Source organism: Epinephelus fuscoguttatus, linkage group LG6 (assembly GCF_011397635.1).
Source record: "Epinephelus fuscoguttatus linkage group LG6, E.fuscoguttatus.final_Chr_v1".
NCBI lineage: Eukaryota > Metazoa > Chordata > Actinopteri > Perciformes > Serranidae > Epinephelus > Epinephelus fuscoguttatus.
The window spans coordinates 42369432-42387015 of NC_064757.1; the positions used below are offsets into that span (position 1 = coordinate 42369432).

Below are 17584 nucleotides of genomic sequence, written 5' to 3' on the forward strand. Positions count from 1 at the left end.
TATGGCAATAAAGTGGATTTTGTTACTACAGAGACCTTAAAAAATAAAACTGTTGCAATGTTTGCTAAACACTGACAGGAATTAAGAAGCCGCGAGCTGAGTCAAGAGACGTTTCCTCACCCCCACAGACTGTATCAATTTTCCCATCTGTTTATTTCAGTTTTAGAAATTAACATTAATTAAAGTAATTACACTTATATACTTAACTATACCAAAGCTACCTCCTAAAACAAGACATTTTTGCTTGAAAGTCTGCGTGTAGTGACAGATATGGATGATTTAGTTTTTCCTAATAAAAGACAAATGAAACATTTTCCACTCAGGTAATTTCAACGTAACTTCAATTTGTTCCACATGTTTTCAGTTCTGCTATTTTCCGTCAGCCGTCTGTCACTTTGTCCCCTATGTAAGTCTCTGCGGCACACACACACACACACACACACACACACACACACACACAGAGTAGAGCAACACAGCTATCACACTAACCCATCAGCAAATCTCACAGAGAGACGGAGAGCCTTTGATCCCTCGCTCCTTTTTTTTTTTTTTTTTCCCATATTGGGCCCATAATCAGAGGTCAGCTTGACTGACCAATCACAGCCCTTGCGTCCGTCCGTGGGACTGAGTCTCAAAACAGTGAGAGATGCAGATCAGCTGGGATGATGCAGCAAAATGAGATACGGCTATCTGATAAAAAAAAAGATCCGATCTACCAATTTAACTTTGCTGCTTGTCGTCCACAGTGACTGTAAAGCTGCTGTATCTCATATGCTTGCATGTTCGTATATATAATGGATGTCTGTTGGATACCAAGGTGGCCATACAGGAAGTTCTCAGCTGAGTGTTTTTCTGCGTTGTTAAAAAAGGATGGGATATATTGTGAAGCAGTATTGAAGGAACATGATTATTTATGGGATCACTGTAGCAAACTGATCATGTAGCCAGTTAAATATGATGTTTTATTGTAAACTACAGTATCTATTTGTTCTGTGCTCCATTTACTTATTACATCTGTCCAAAACAGTGGCTGGTCTTTCAAACAGGGGAAGCTCACTTTAAGTTTACATCATAAAATGTGTCATATTGTAGTGAGGCAGTAACTTATAAAAGGAACATTTAATTCAAGCCGTTTTTCAACCACACTCATGCCATAGAACCACAGCAACACACACCTCAAAGATTTTCAAATGGGTTTAAACACCTGTACTGTACAAATGAGCTATATGGCTTATGGAAATAAGGAACTCCGGGCGGCACTCTGTCAGGAGACTCCACTCGCAAATATCCGCATGGGACTGAGCTCGAAATGCGAAAAGGGGTTCAGCCTTTTAGACAATTCCTTCAATCATCACGCAGACATCGAGCGTCCTCTCCCGCCTACCGCTCCATTAGGTCCCAGGGAAGCTGAGCCTCCCTGAAGTGACGATTTTGTCGCATTTATCCAATGATTGTCTCGCTTTGCTGCATGAAAAAAACCTGCTCAGTGCTGTCTCATAGGAATGCTTGGAGGCTGCGCGTCCACCGTGCTGACACGAGAATGTATGACAGGGAGGTCGCATTTGAAAACTGGGGATAAACAGCTGACGTTTGAACATCATCGTCGTGATGTTAAACACATCCTAGCGCACGTTTAATGCAATTAAATTCTTATTGTAATGTAAATTCAATAGTGCATATTTCTTCTATGAAATTTTAGGGGAAGTTCAGCCTCCCTTGTTGTCTCACAGCAATCACCCCTGGTCAAAAATTCCATAAAGATTAAACATTATTTACTCAGGAGTCAAAAAACATTAAAGGTCCTGTGTGTAACATTTAGAGGGATTTCATGGTATCCAGCGGTGAGGGTTGAAACCAGCTGAAACTTCTTTTGGTTAGAATTCCGTTTTTACCAGGAGTTATGGAATTATCCACAGAGGTCTCCTCCTCTCCAAAACAAACAGGCCAGGTGATTTAAACTGGTAAAAAAAACCACTGAATTAAGTAGTTTGACATGGCAAATGGTCCGATATAGGGTGCCAGTCCTCATTCACAGAAATTGCCAAGTTGCACTGCCATGTTTCTACAGTAGCCCAGAACAGACAAGTCAAACAATGGCTCTAGAAACAACTCATTCTGAGGTAACAAAAAACACTATGATTCTTATTTTCAGGTGATTTTACACTAACAAAAACACACTTATTATATTATATTATATTATATTATATTATATTATATTATATTCCATTTCTGCCACTGTATTCACCTAAATCCTACACACTGGACCTTTAAAATGTCAAACAAAGATACGAGAAAATTTTGTAGTTTGCTTGACAGTCAAATGAGCCAAAGATGAGTTTTCAGAGTCATTTACATGTACTAGAAAAACAATATAAATTAAATGCTAAATGTTATTTGTTTTACTTTGTCTGTAGAAAGTGAACTGGTGTCCTTTTTTCTACCGCTCCTCTGCTGGCTGTGTCACTTTATCCATCATTTATTGGCTTGAGAGGAGAGAAACTTCAAAAATCAATCCAAGAACATGACCCCGTGACCTTAAAGCTCAACATTATACAGCAACTTGCTTTGCCCTGGGGCCAATTTTGCCGAACGACAGCAGGCTGTGGGCCAGTCACAGCAGCCCTGCACAAGGGCGAGAACATTCAGGGCTTTGCTCGGACCTCTGTCGGAGATTCGGGCATCCTCCCCTGGCACTTTTTTTGATAAACAAGCTCTGTGTTGATGCTGTATATGCACACTGGCACCTTATTACATCCAAAATACAAAAAAAATCCCAGTGTGAATCAATTTGTTTTAATTGTGAAGGAGAAAATGGTTGGCAGGCCACTCGGCACCTGATCAAGGGCCAGATTTGGCCTGCGGGCCATAAACTGAGCATCATTTGTAAACAGTATAAAGTTGTTAGAAACTGAAAATAAAGCGCTGTGTGTCTGAACTGTTCATGTTTCTCTCCGAGGCAAACTTTCTCGACAAGGACACAAGTATCGACCTGGCATTTTAACCTCAAGGTACGGACTGAGACAGCCTATTATTCCACAGTAAACTAAATTTGGAAACCAATGTTCCCCGGCAGACTATTCTTCTCTATTACCTGTAATGTTACTGAATGGACCTGTGCAGCTATCTTTATTAGATATATCTATTTGTAGCTAATTTTCTGCTGGGAGAATACGATGATTTACAGTCTCTGGGTGCAGCTTTTTATGGCATTTTTAAGACAGTTTATTTCTCTCGAGCCTTTTGTGGGAAAAAAGATGCAGTCATTGAGATACAGGAGAGCTAAAGAACGTGTCTGTGTTATTATACGGTACCTGCATTGACACGGCTTGAACTTGAATCGTTCCTGGTTGGGAGAACAGCTGGGGGTCGGCCACACGCAAGGTGAACTCACCAGTCCTACAGAAAGAGACACAAAAAAGAAAGAGGGAGGGAGGTATTGTTCAATTGTTTAAAAGCACACACTCTCGAAAAAAAACTTTGGATTTCAAAGGTTAAAGTTTGTTCTCTCCCTTTGAATGAACATGACCTAGAAACAGCCTCCAGCTGGCCCTGGAGGTTTCTGGGTAAATGAGTCCTGTGGGGCTCACCTAGCGTGTACTCATTAGACCTAATCACCTCAGTGCTATCTAGGTGAGTGGCAGACAGTAACCTCGCACACACACACACACACACCAGCCCACCTGCTCACACACAGACACATTTTATCATCAACAATGTCTTCTCTCACCGTGCCGCCTCAGCATCATCAAAGACAAGGCTTATTACCCACAAATCCCTGGGGCTGGGGCTTGGGCTGGGACACAGCCAACTGCGGCTGAAGACTAAATGACTGAGCAGGCTGTTGGTTTAGGGACGACTGAGAGGGAATTATGGCGACAAGCTGAAGCGAAAAAAGTGTTACAAGAGGGTGCTACAGTGACATTTTCAAAAATCATAATCTCACTTTCCGTGGTGTGGAGAAAGATAAAGTCGCAACACACATCCCTCTCAGAGCTACACTATGTTTACTATTTTACATATTAAACTATGATGGCGATCTTTACCCAACCTGTATTAAAGGGTCTGTTATCTCACATTAAAAATACCACAGCATACTGTAGCTGACACGTGCAGATAGATGGATAGCTGTGGGATTCATAAATCAAAAATGCTGCTTTTGAAAATAATCCTCGTTTTTTTTTTTTTTTTAAAGTGAGTTGTGCAAACCTCCTTAAAGTAAAGTGAACTCCTTTCGTGCCCTGAAGCAATAGCTAGCAGGCAGATACCTTGTGAAATTTATCCTCAGTGTCAGACAGCGGTGGATGAAGTACTCAGGTGTTGTACTTAGGTAAAAGTGGCAGTACCACAGTGCAGAAATACTCTCACAAATAAAAGGGCGTCAAAGAGGCATCACAATATATTTAAAGTACTAAAAGTTACTGTGCAGAGTGGCCCCTCTTCAGAATGATAACATGGTGGTTCCAGTGCGGTTTGTTTGTGGTGTGAAAGAAAACCAACCAACCACAGGGTCGTATGATAGCAGATACCTGATTAATGGTCATCACTCTGTAAATTATCATATTTATGCTGATGACACACAATTGTATGTCTGTGTCGCTGACAACTCTAGTTCGTTTGTCCCATAAGTGTGGTGTGTTGGGGCAGGTGTGAACACAGCAATCGCATTCGGGTGTGCTCCTTGTTGAAGAGGTGGTCTCAGTCCGGCTACAAACACACTCGGGCGTGGTTCCTTTGTGGTGAGAACGTATTCCCACCTCGATCCAAACCAAATGCAGGGTTGAATAAGCATGAGCATGTTACAGTCCTGGAGGATTATTAATGTGCACCTCCTCCTGTACTGCCTTAATATGCACATTCAGCACATCCAATGCATCAAAACATTGTTTTCTAGTTGGAGCCGCGCCTCGTTTTCAAACTGTATGGTTTGACTAAAATGAACAATGACAGCAATATAGTCCACGATGAGCAGCGCTAAAATCAACCTGCGTAGTTGTCCCTCCATTGTGACATTAGAAAGCGTCACATTTATCTTGCAAGTGTACTCTTCTTCAACGTTTGCTTTACTTCCTGGATTTTTCTGACCAATCAAGAGCAGCTTTCTCACACAAGGCATTTGATCTGGTCCTCTTGTAAATGCTGCCGTGAGAACACGAACCAACTCTAGGCAATTATACAACTTTGGAACAACATGAGTCCCTGATTCAGACCAAAGGAGACAAGTCTAGGTCTGAAAGCTGCCTTAATTTGGCCACAAGCAGCGAGACAAAAATGGTACTTAGTTGACTCCGATTTAAATTTTACTTCTCATTTTAACAAGATCTTCAAAACATCCCTTTTTCATCTTTGGAGCATCACTAAAGTCAGACCTTACGTAAACCAGAAAGCTGCCGCAATACTTACTCATACTTTTGTTACCAGCTGTTCTGACTATTGCAATTCCCTTTACACTGGACAACCCCAAAAGTCAACAAGAAAACTACAGTTAGAAGTGAACCACCGCTGAAGTCACTAAACCGGACATCAGTATCTTTAGAATTGATTTTAAAGTTCTTCTACTTGTTTATAAACCTTTAAATGACCTTGCTGCTCCATGCATCAAAGATTTTCTATCATCTTTTGTTCCAGACAGATCACTGAGGTCCTCCACTGCTTTACTTTTAAATGTTCCTCAAGTGTCCCATAAAAGTACTGGTGAGAGCACTTTCTGTTTTTATTGTGGATTTCACTGCCTCTAGATATTAGAAAGGCAAACTCTCTCTGTATAAAAGTCTCTTTTAAAAGTACATTAAAGACCCATCTTTTTAATCTGGCTTTTTAATGTGGGGTGACATTACAGTCTTGATTTTTAAGTTTTAACCACTGGTTTTTACCTTTTTTCATCCGCTCTTGTTTATTTTTATTCTGTTTTATTTATTTACTTTCTTATTATTCTATCGACTTTTAACCATCTTTTATTTTGTTAGTTTGTTCTGTGTTGTTCGGTTTGCTTTTTAATATTTTATCATCTTATTGTTATAATTTTCTTGTCTTGCAAAACTTTTGTTCAGTTCTTTGTATTAATCTTTAAATTGTGTCTGTCATTCCAATTTCGCCACGTGAAACACGTTGGGCTGCATTTTGTATGAAAGGGGCTATATAAATAAAGTAATTTTAGCAAGATTTCAACATTTAAACCAATAAATCCATCTGCTGATTGTGAAATCTGTCCGTCATCTCATAATTGATCCTGATAAAGGCCATGTATAATAACACAGAGAGTGTGAGGGCTTTGGAAATGTATGAGGTTTAATCTTTTAGGAGAATGGTGTTCATTCATTCAGCGACATGAAGAATACAGAGGCACTGAAGCTGTTCTGGAGGCTTTTTCCTGCTCCAACCTCTCTAAGACACCTCATGTTGGCATTTCTCTTCCTTTGTCGCCCATTTGTATATTTGCTATCTGCACAATACTTGAGCGATGCGGCGTCTTCGTGAAAAACTTGGCCAGCTTACCACTACTGCTCCTCTTTAAAATTCATCCCTCACATAAGACATTCTCACAGCGTCTCTCAACAATGATAAAGCTCTTTTTGAATTACAATTTCTGGCAACAGAAGTGAGCTTTGTTGCGTTTTTACAGCATTTGTTATGGTTAGAAAAATTGTGGCCCATTAAAGATGTATCGGACAGCTTATGAAAGTAACATAAAGAATATATTTCTCACATAGTACTCCTAAATCTCTTTTAATGTGCAGGTTATAAATATGACTGGTATATTTGTTGTATTCATTACAGATGAAAGATAGATTTTTTTTTTTTTTCATAATGCAGCCTTGAGACAAAAGTGGAGCAGCTTTTGATCCGAGTGCTGGTATGTGTGTATAAATACTTCTCAATAGTGAAGTGCGCCACTCGAGAACATAAAACTCAGTTTGTGTCTGTGTCTTGACACTTGACATGTTCTGCTGACGGAGTGATGAATGAAAATACCTTCTGTGAAAAATGAAAAGGATTCAGCTCATCTATAACCACCCACCACATCTCACGATTATATTTTTATACTGTGTGTTTTATCCACAGGGACGTGTAGTGTGTGAACAGGACATTTGGATGCAACATGTTTTTCTGTGTCGACTCTTATTGGAGTCAAACCTGAGAGCATTTGTTTGTGGCTCTGTCTGAAGCCATTATCCCCCACTCCACATAATTTGACAAATATGACTATAATATGCAGATTAAATCCTATTTAGGGCTTTATGTTTTATTGTCTCCATTAATCTAATGGCTCAAAACTGGGCAGCGGACCATATTTTGCTAATTCACTGGCGTGTCTCCAGATCAGGGCCGCACCAGCTGAGTCAGGATTAAACAATGTGCTAAACATGTCGAATCTGATTGGCTGAATGGACATTGGGCTCTGACCCAAAATGTCGCAGACTTGTGGCAGGAAAAGGCCACAGCGGAGCAGCTGCAGTGAGGACAACTGGCTCCAGCCTGGGCCCTAAAGAGGCGGCATGAATTTGTTCTATACATATTAGCGGCCTCTTTGATCTCTGGCGCTGAGGCTCACACTGGGGAAATCACACTGTCAAATACAGGGCACGAAAAAAAAAAAGCAGAACAAATGCATATGCAAATTGGGCCACATTAACTAAGAAGTGTAAATGTAATGCATCTCCAGTCCATGTGTAGGTTAATGGAAATGAACTTTCCAAACAGGAAAGCTGCATAAATCAGAGAGACAGCAGGCAGTTGGGCCGAAAACAAGAGCAGCAAAAGATGAAATGTCAGGATACTCATGAGTGGAGAGGAGGCAGACAAGCTGTTTAACTTCAGAAAAGTTTTATATTAAAAGTGACAAGACTAAAACTGACACTTTGGCAACAAAAGGAGAAATTAATTCCAGATACTGTAAAACTTCAGTTAAATGCCCAGTCCTTTTTACCAGCCTGGTGTGGCTACACATTTTGACAAATAAAGACCTGTCTCAATCAGACATCTGGTCTGGTTGCCAAGCAGTTCATTTTTTATAGAAGTTCTGTGGATGTATAAAACCAAGTTGTTGGCTGCCTCAAATTATGTGTCCATTCCTCAATTACCCTGTAAAATATTCATATTCCTTTAGTCTGCAAGGGTCCTCAGATCAAAATAATCAAAAGAGTTTATCATAAAAGTTAATCCAAGTTGTGAATATTGTTTTAACGGGATAAAGTGGTGCTGTGTCGGTATATAGGGTGCCGAAATCCTCAAGTGCCACAGCCCACTCTCTGATGCTCTGTCTGTCGGCGTGATAGATCAAATGACTGATTCGTTATTGATATATTATCTGAAGCCTAATTTTTAAACAAGTAATGTTCATACTGGTTTAAATAAACAATTGGACTGTATTTTCTGATCATTGCTGAGCAACAGTTGAAACATGTGAAAGGAATTAAAGGCCTGTCCCAAATATAGGCCTGTTGATTTCAGGGATTTATGCAAATAAAAGCCCAGGCTACTTATTGTTTTACAGTACATCTGAAGTGTTGGTTGTAAATTGGAAAGTTTGGGAAAAGCATTATCTTAAAGTTTTACAAACAGGTGACTAATTAAAGGAAAACATTAATACATTTGTGATGAAAAATGACAAATGTAGTTGCTTCCATGCAGGGAACGAGGGCTCAATGGATGGTTTGATGAGTATGAAAATTATGTGGATTAATAATATTATTTATTTATTTATTTATTTATTTATTCCCTCTCTTGTTCCATCACAGGTCACCCTAAGCCAGCCACAGTGGGGAGGGGAGGAAAGGGTTAGACAATAGGTCAATCGAATATGGTTTATTATTAATATTTTGCAAGGAAACAAAATAAAAATTTGATCACAAAAAAGAAAGTGATGAATCATTTTCTGCAAGTGGTGCACCTCAAATGAACACCTACAGAGAGATTTTGGCGCAATGTGTTACACTTCCCACATACATCAGTCACAGAAATGACGACTGAGGTCAATTGAATCATCAGCTGATTCACAATCAACCGATAGCCCAGTGACACACCTTCTCTGTCAGCCTATCATGTCACTGCTCCTCATTTTAAATGTGGTTCTTTCTCTGCCGTAGTTCTGTCTTGCTGCTGTCGTGCGCGCCCTCCACCTCCCCCCACCACCCAGTCTTTACGGATTCATCAGCCTCATCTACCTCATCTGCCTCATCGGTCAGGAGCCTCAGAGTCATCAGCCACCACCACCGGGGTCTGGAGTCCATCGGGTGATTTATCCTGCAGCTGGTTAGATTTCCCTTGATCGCAAAATATTGCCCTCTGGTGTCCAAGCACCTTTGTTTAATCTTAATCAGCACAAATCATCTGTTAATTTGTACACTCAGATTCTGTATTAAATATTATCTTAACTTCACTCTCCTGTCTCTCCAGATTGAAATAAAGTTTCTCCTTCTGCTCAAATGCACAGTTCCTGTCTCACATAGCCACAAGTGTGTACCCCCTGTTTTTTGTCTCTAGCTCTCTGTGTCTTTTTTTAAGGATCTGCTGTGGTGCTGTGCCAGCACAGAGCACAGTGTTGCACCTCTCAACTGGTTCCTGGGGCACACTGAGGTTATTTTCTTGCCTGCAGCACTTTGGTGTTTTGGTGGCTTGCTGTGCGTCACAGTGGGAGGAGAAGTGCTGCAGAGGCTGTGGTGATGCCAATCCAGCTCCGTACTGCAAGCTTGAGTGGTACATACAGTATCTATTTATTTATGTAAAGGGACAGCAGAGGAGATACCCACACACTTATCTAACTGGGCTAGAAAGTCACAAAAAGGACATCAATGCAAAACTAGTCTATTCATTTAAGACGTGTGCACAGAAAGGTGCTCAAAGTGCAAGAAAATGGTGAGTGACTAAAAGCAGCAGCAAATGTTTCAGCCCCATCATCAGTGCCTGTCTGTCCATCCATGGAGAGGGATCCTTCCTTAGTTGCTCTTTTAGTTTCTCCCCATTAAATGTTTTCTTGGTCTGAGTTTTTCCTTATCGAAACGAGGGTCGAGGGTGTCGTTTGCTGCACAGATCATAAAGCCCTTTGAGGCAAAGTAGTGATTTGTGATAGGAGGCTGTATAAATCTGCCTTTCCCTTACTGCGGTGACCCGCCTCACAGCCACCTGAAGGCAGCAGGTATCTGTATGATCTCTAATCAAAGTGATGTGGCTCACTGTCAAGCCACAATTACACATGGCAGACCAGGTGGTTAAATTTTGTGCAGCCAGACTGTTGCAAAATAACCACAGAAACCTCCGTGCTTAAGTGCACATCAAAGGTGCCATTATGATTAATTATTTTGTAAATGAACATGCGTGTCGGGGTTGGCTGCACTGAAAACAGTTCACACGGTTACATGAAAAATCAGACATCAATTAAAACGTCTCCGTTGGCTAATGACTCCCTCAGGACTGTTCAGTCCTGCCAGTCTTCACCCAGTATCTCCATCCAAAACACTCAATAACTGCCTCATCTCTCCTCTAACGAGTCTGGCCTGGAGCTCTGCATTTTTAATTACAATACACGTAGACGTGTGGCTGTTTTTTGGGTTAAATTTTATAGTGGTGTTACCAAAAACAAATTTGTGAAATCCTAATTTATTTGTGGATCATTAGAAGGATGTTGTTTATGTTATTAAGTATAGCAGCTATTTGGTTTCCACATTGTCAGTAATTATTTTTGCATGGAAAACAAGTAAAATAAAGCTTGTAACTTGAAAACTTTAACTTGTGGCTGCATCACTTTTCCTGCTCCTGTTGGTGTAGAAATCTTTTTATACCTAATGCATTATGGATTTTTTTTCCTGTGTCACTGTTGAATGTCAGAGCAAAATGGCAACTCTGAAAAGAAGCCCTCATTCTTTGATTCTGAGGAACCAGATACAGTGAACTGACATTTACCACTGAGATTTCAGGCTGTTTTTTGCTTTTAAATTCCACTGTACCTGCTGGAGATATTCAATTGTGTTGCCAGGCTGTCTGGTTATTTCACACCAAACATCATAGCAAGCTCATTTTTAAAAGTTTTTGGGTGCTTCTGGGTGAATTTTCTTTCTTTCTCTGTCTCCCTAAACATCCTTCCAAAACCACATCAGAGCCACTGACCTGGCTTTGTCTTTTTGGTGTTGGAACCGAACCCGGCCGGTTCTCAGCTCCGCCCAGGTGAAGATGTCATCCCTGGTCAGGTCTCGGCCAGCCTTTCCTCTGCCCCCTCTCTCCTGTCCTTCCTCCCCACTGAACAGGACCAGCCGTCCGTTACTTGGGCCCTGAACGAGCTGGAAGATCAGCCGGTCAGATGGACTGTCGGGATCCTTCACCTGCAGCAGGGTGAGGGGCAGCGGAGCAAAACCGCCGAGGGGAACCAGCAGGGAGCCATTGACCTGGAGGGCAGGCGGGTGGGTGTTCACTGAGAGGATGGAAAGACAAAATTAATTATCTTTAGTGTTATCATCAAAGCCAAACTGAACATGAACATTGATTAAACAGTTTACATTTTTCATCTCTGAGGTGAATCACACGCAAGATAACACACGTTAATGAATTCTGTGGGGAGATCAGTCTGATACACAAAATCATGAACAAGGTAGAAGCAAATAAGGCTTATGAAGTGTCAGTGGACTGAACATTACAAGTTAATATCAAAGTGGAAATATAACACAGAACAGTAGGAAATTAATCAGAGAAATACAGAGACAGGTTTCAGGTTAAGAGCAGCTTATTCCCAAAAGCACACTTTAAAAGTTCAAGTTTGTGGGCACACTCATTAACTAATGGTTTTGGGATTTGGTCCAATTAACTGATTTTAGCAGATGTGATTAAAATAAAACATTTAAATGTATAAAGAGAAGAAAAATGTACCAAAAACTCTAAAATTATCTCACAAAAAAGAAAGAAATACAGTCAGAATTTGTGAAAACTGGACATTTTTTTGATGATGAAATCATTTGGAGTAATGAGACCAAATATTGAGCACAGCATTAGTTCAGGCAGGACATGATGTCAAGCTCAGCTCATGTCCCAGCTACATCAGCTAATCTCAAGCAGCCCAGTCAACTGATGGAGTCAGCTGATAGATCACATGATTCCTTTCTATGCAACCAATTAGCTAATCTCAATCAGGGCGCCCTATTTAAACTGCTCTGACCTGCCTACTGTTGCTGCTTCCTCTGCAAGCTGCTCTGCAACCCGCCTCCACCCCAGCTCCTCCTTTTCATGCTGTGTCTGACTTATCAATGTCATTTCGGTTTGTCATTGATGCTGCTCTGCTCTGTTCTGTTCCCGGGGGGTCTTTGCTGCTGCTCTCCCTGCCTTAGGGTTTCCATGTAGGTGCATGGAAAGGCAGGGAGGTTTGCTCTCTCTGCCTTAAGCCTTTCCTTGTTTGCACATGGAAGGGCAGAGGAATATGCTCACTTTGATTTAAGGCTTTCCACGTAAGTGTGTGGAAGGGTGGAAGGGTTTGCTTTCTCTGCCTTTAGCTTTCCACGTAGGCACAGGAAGAGGCTTTCTGCGTAGGCCTTGGAAATGTAGGGAGGCCCTAGAACAGAGCCATAACACCAAATATAATACTGCAAATGGAAATAAATTAAGTGTTCCTTACTTTTTTCCCTACTGTGAAGCATGGAGGATACTGGAGGACAATTTGCATTCATAAATCTGGAAGCTGCACATGGAAGGCACTTGGACCTTCCAACGTGACTGATCCAAAATACAAGGCCATGTCGACCCTTCAGCGGCTACAGTAGCAAAGACTAAAGGATCTGGAGTGACCATCACAGTTTCCTGATCTCAATACCATAGAGCCACTTTGGAAAGATCTCAAACTTGCAGTTCATGCAAGAAAACAGAAAAATTTACAGGACTTTGAGGCTTTTTACCGAGAAGAATGGGGAGCTTTACCACCTGAGAAAATCACAATCAGGCCGTCATTGATACTAAAGGTGGCGATACACACTATTAAAAACTAAGGGTAAGCAAACCTTTGAACGGGGACTTAATAAATAATTGTAATTCCTGCAGACACTTCTTTACTTTTGCATTGATTTATTTAGACAAGGTTGACATTTCAGTCTCAGAGACCTTTCTCAAGACACAACACTCACAAAGTGACACAGTGCTTACATGCAGCTCACAACTACACAGCTGTGTAGGAGGAGTGTCCACAATCACCTGCAGCAACTTATCAACCACGACTCAGCATTGTAATACAATCTCTATGATACCTGACACCATGGAAAACATTCTTTACTTTTAGTGTCAAAAACAAAAAAGAAAATGTGTGTGTTGTCTTCTGCTCAACTTTTGAACGGGGACCATCACAGTATTTCTTTATTGCTATGTTTTGTTGAGTGATTGCGTTATTCTATTCTTTGATGCCTTATAGTTTAATTTGAATCCCATTAAATATAAAAGAAATGTCTTTTGCCTGATCATTTATGTTTCCTTTAAAGAATGGTACAAATACCACAAACTGCATATTGTAGAAAATAACTGACAGGTGTCATTACTAATTTGTAATAACAATTAAGTGAAAGCTCTGAAAGAAAAACCTTTCATAATGCAGTAAAAGAAAACATACAGCCTCTCTTATTTATACATTTTAATGCACTTTAAGCCTTAAATGTATCTAATTAAACCTGCAGCTGGATCCGACTGTGAGTGGGTGTAGAGATGAGAGGAGGTTATGAAATAAAAACAGGAGCAGTGTGTGTGTGTGTGTGTGTGTGTGTGTGTGCGTGTGTGTGTGAAACGGCTGGTGATATACGAGCAAGACATCCCGATCTTGGCGTGGCATTTTAGAAGTTGGCTTTAATTGGAACTGACTTTGTTGGGGAACTTTTTAAAGATCAGCTCTTTTGAGAGGCCGCATTGTAATCTCATTATATCTCCTCTAATGATGCCAATAGGCACTCTAAATTCTCAAACTTTCGGCCATGTAATTAAATGAGAATAAGGCTATAATTTACTACTTTGTCAACTTTTTTTCTTGCCTGGCAAAAATGAAGAAAAAAAAAAGAAAAGAAAACAACAAAAAAAGTAATTTTGTTCCAGGCTATATCGCTTGATTAACTCGTGGATTAGCTGAAGCCTAGAGGCTGAAAAATGTTCATTATTTCACAAGAAGAAAGCATTTATCACAAAGGCCGCATGATAATATATTTCTCTATTATAATTATGCTTTGTCAAATTTCATAAATCATCTCACAACCACAGTGTGATCGTGAAGGCCTCGGGCATCTCTGCCTGCAGGTTGATGAGCACTGTTTGAACATAAAAGCCAAAAAATAAAAGTACTCCTCTAATGGCCTGACTCTGCAGACAATGCTCTTTTCAGTGTTACTCGGGAGAACCAATTAGTATTTTAATAACAGGAAACTCCTCATGTCAGGCACTTCATATTGGCAGTCTACTATTCCAGATTTCATCTTCCAGACGGCTGAAAAGACAGCAGCACCTGACTTAAACCAGACTCTTTAAAAGAGGAGCCACAGAGCTGAAATACACTTTTACGACTGTCTGTATAGTGGCTTTCAATAGCTGACTCACCCATAATGAATGCTAATGCTGTATCTGCTGAAGGAGTATTTAGGCAAATGTTATCTATCACATATTTTTACTGGGCCCTATTTAAATAATCTATAGCTGCTGGTCTCAAGTAAATGGCGCCAATGCATTTAGGGTGTGTCCAACTCCACTTCTGCTTGTTAAATGGTGCATAATCTGGGCGCAAAGTCAGGCACAAGGGGCAATAGGTTTGTATTCGAGCTCCCTCAGGATGTCTGAGCTCCTCACCGTATATCTAAGACAGAGCTCAGCCACCTTTCAAAGGAAACTCATTTTGGCCGCTTGTATCTGCGATCTCATTCTGTCAGTCACTACCCAAAGCTCATGACCATAGGTGAGGGTTGGGACATAGATAGACCAGTAAATCAAGAGCTCTGCCTTCCACTTCAGGTCCCTCTTTACCATGACGGTCTGGCACAGTGCCGGTGTCACTGTTGACACCACACAACTCTCTCTTAACCTAGAGGGGGAAACCCATCGTTTTCAAACTGAGAACCACGGCATCAAACTTGGAGGTGCTTACTCTGAACCTTGCTGTTTCACACACGTCTGCAAACCGCTCCAGTGCATGCTGGAGGTCACAGTGTGATGAGGCCAACAGAACCACATCATCTGCAAAGAGCAGAGATGCAATTTTGAGGTCCCCAAACTGGACCTGTACTGGACTATCGCCCATCCCCACTGCGCTGACATTTAAGCAGTAAAACTAAAAACCGAAGCTCTAAACTTCACAGAGGAAACAGATCTAAACTTTTAGCACCTGATATAACAAAGTTACGCCATTTCTCATGCGTAAATGCGCACAGTGTCCTTCTTTATGGGGAGTCAGACAGCAGCTCTGCTCTGCTCTCTGCTACGTTTACATTTTACAGAATAGAATTCACATTTTTCCTCATTAATGATGTATTATTTCATCTACTTGCAACCATTCCACACACACCTGTGTGTGTGTAACAAACAGAGTGTACACATCTAAAAAAAATGCAACCTTCAAATAGCAGGACAATACTGCGCCATTCTGACTTTAAACCAGGTGTTTGTTGGTCAATGGCGCAATCGCTTTCTGCTGTCTAAAACAGCAATACACCTTACCACAGAGTTTAGGACCTACAGTACATGCTCATGGGCACACAGATGGGCACAATTACATTACCTACACAAATTGGGCACTGGCTGTGAAAATGCGTCAGTCTGAAACTAGTAATGACAGTTGCACTGCCAACAAAAAACAATTTTGTGTTGCTTTAAACGGCTGATATAAAGACATTAATTGGTTGCCATTCATTAGAAAACTCAGATCCAGGTTGTTGCCATCAACACCAACAAATGTTATCAATTACTCCTCAATATGTCCCTTCTGTTCCTCTGAGATTTTCCATCAGAATTTCCTAATTCAAACACATTTGGCACTTCTGGTTAGATACTAAACTTGATTTCATTGTCTCAGTACCTCTGTGCAATGAAAATGAAGTTGAATCTAATTTTATCTGATCCAATGTAATCTATTGTAGCTGCACAGTCTTTTTTTCACAGACAGGGAAAGATCCACAATATATAATACAGCTCCCCCCCGGAGTTGCTTTATATGTGTGATTGACAGCTCAGTAATTAGCCTGTCAGACCTGACTGAACAGTCACTCCCTGACCTCTGTGGAGCCAACAAGACACCTGTACATCCGGCTGAATTCATCACCATCCAAACTCCTTTATCCCAGTTTGAAAACTAAAGTGCGTATTTGTACTCTACCTGTGAAATTCAGCCAGGAAGCAACACCATGCTCACACCACGTGAATCTCAGCATCACTGTTGGTGACTTGTTCTAAATCAGTCGTTCCAAGCTGGTGGGTCGCAGTGTCAGGTTTGAAAAAACCCCAAAAACCTTTATTTTGAAGTACAGTGATTTTTTGAAGTGCTGTGTCCTAATGTAGAGTGAGCAAATACTGGACAGCTACTAAACAGAGACAGCAAACTAGCTCCACAACACGGCCAAATACAAGTATGACACTGAATATATTAAACTGTGTGGACCCAGGTGTGACGCCCCTCCCACTGTCTTTGAGAATGTTTCAGCCAGTCTCGTCAGGCAGCTGGCTGACATGGGAGGGTCGTTACCTTGATTAGGCTCACCTGGGCTTCCAAGCTATAAAAGCTGCCTAATCTGTTCACTTGGTCTCTCCCTTCCTTTCAGCTTACATCCACTGTGCATCTTTGGTTTTGGTTTGCACCTTCAACACCTCCACAGAACACTTGACACTCACCCATGCATGGCTTTCATGACTGACTTTGCTGATCTACACACTCCATTGATTATTAAGTTAATTTTAGTTTAATAAATTTGGCTTGTTTTAAGTAAATCTTTTGTGTGGACTCCCTAATTGTCACATACTCTGAGCCAGTTTGTGACACCAGGACTAATGATTTAGGAGAAATCTGGACCCTGTGGCTGGACCAGTTGGGGCCTGCTGTTCTAGATAAACTGTAAAATAGCACCGATTGTGTATTTGTTGCTGGGAGACTAATCAGAGGGGAACAGCACACACATATTTTACGTTATGAGCTATCGCTTTGGCGTGACATTAACATTTAACAACTTCACCTCACACAGCGTCAGGCCGTGGGATTTCTCTGTAAGCTCCATCATTGTATGCCTTGGTTAACCAGCCTGTTGCCTAGCAACCAGCCATGTGGTTTTGTTTTTATGTGACGCCTTGAGATTAACTTGCATTATTTATGTGGCTTTCTTGATTTCATTAACAATAAAAATGCCGTTGCCGTGGTGGTATTTGGGCTTCAGTTAGATGAGACAGACCATAAGGTGGATAGTTACTGGATGTTTCATGCAGCTTCACATGCTCTGCACAGTGCAAAACACATGCAGTATTTAGTTTGAGGATAACTAATCTCCAAACAAAGTGTTTTTGTTGATTAGTTGATCTTTTACTAAAGACACGCCATCTGCATGTGAGTTGTCACAGGCACAGAACAGCAACACAGTAATCACATGCTTGAAAATAAAGACCATGAAGC

The 17584-nt window shown here is 41.0% G+C and overlaps 1 protein-coding gene across 1 annotated transcript in view; it reads right to left on the bottom strand.

Annotated features, from left to right (window-relative positions):
- fras1 (Fraser extracellular matrix complex subunit 1) overlaps window positions 1-17584 on the bottom strand; it is a 402098-nt gene that overhangs the window by 123539 nt on the left and 260975 nt on the right. Inside the window, exons 26-27 of the mRNA XM_049578302.1 lie at window positions 11101-11401; window positions 3312-3396 (exon numbers count right to left, since the gene is read on the bottom strand). Coding sequence (XP_049434259.1) covers window positions 3312-3396; window positions 11101-11401 — 386 coding nt within the window. The remainder of the gene's footprint in view (window positions 1-3311; window positions 3397-11100; window positions 11402-17584) is intronic.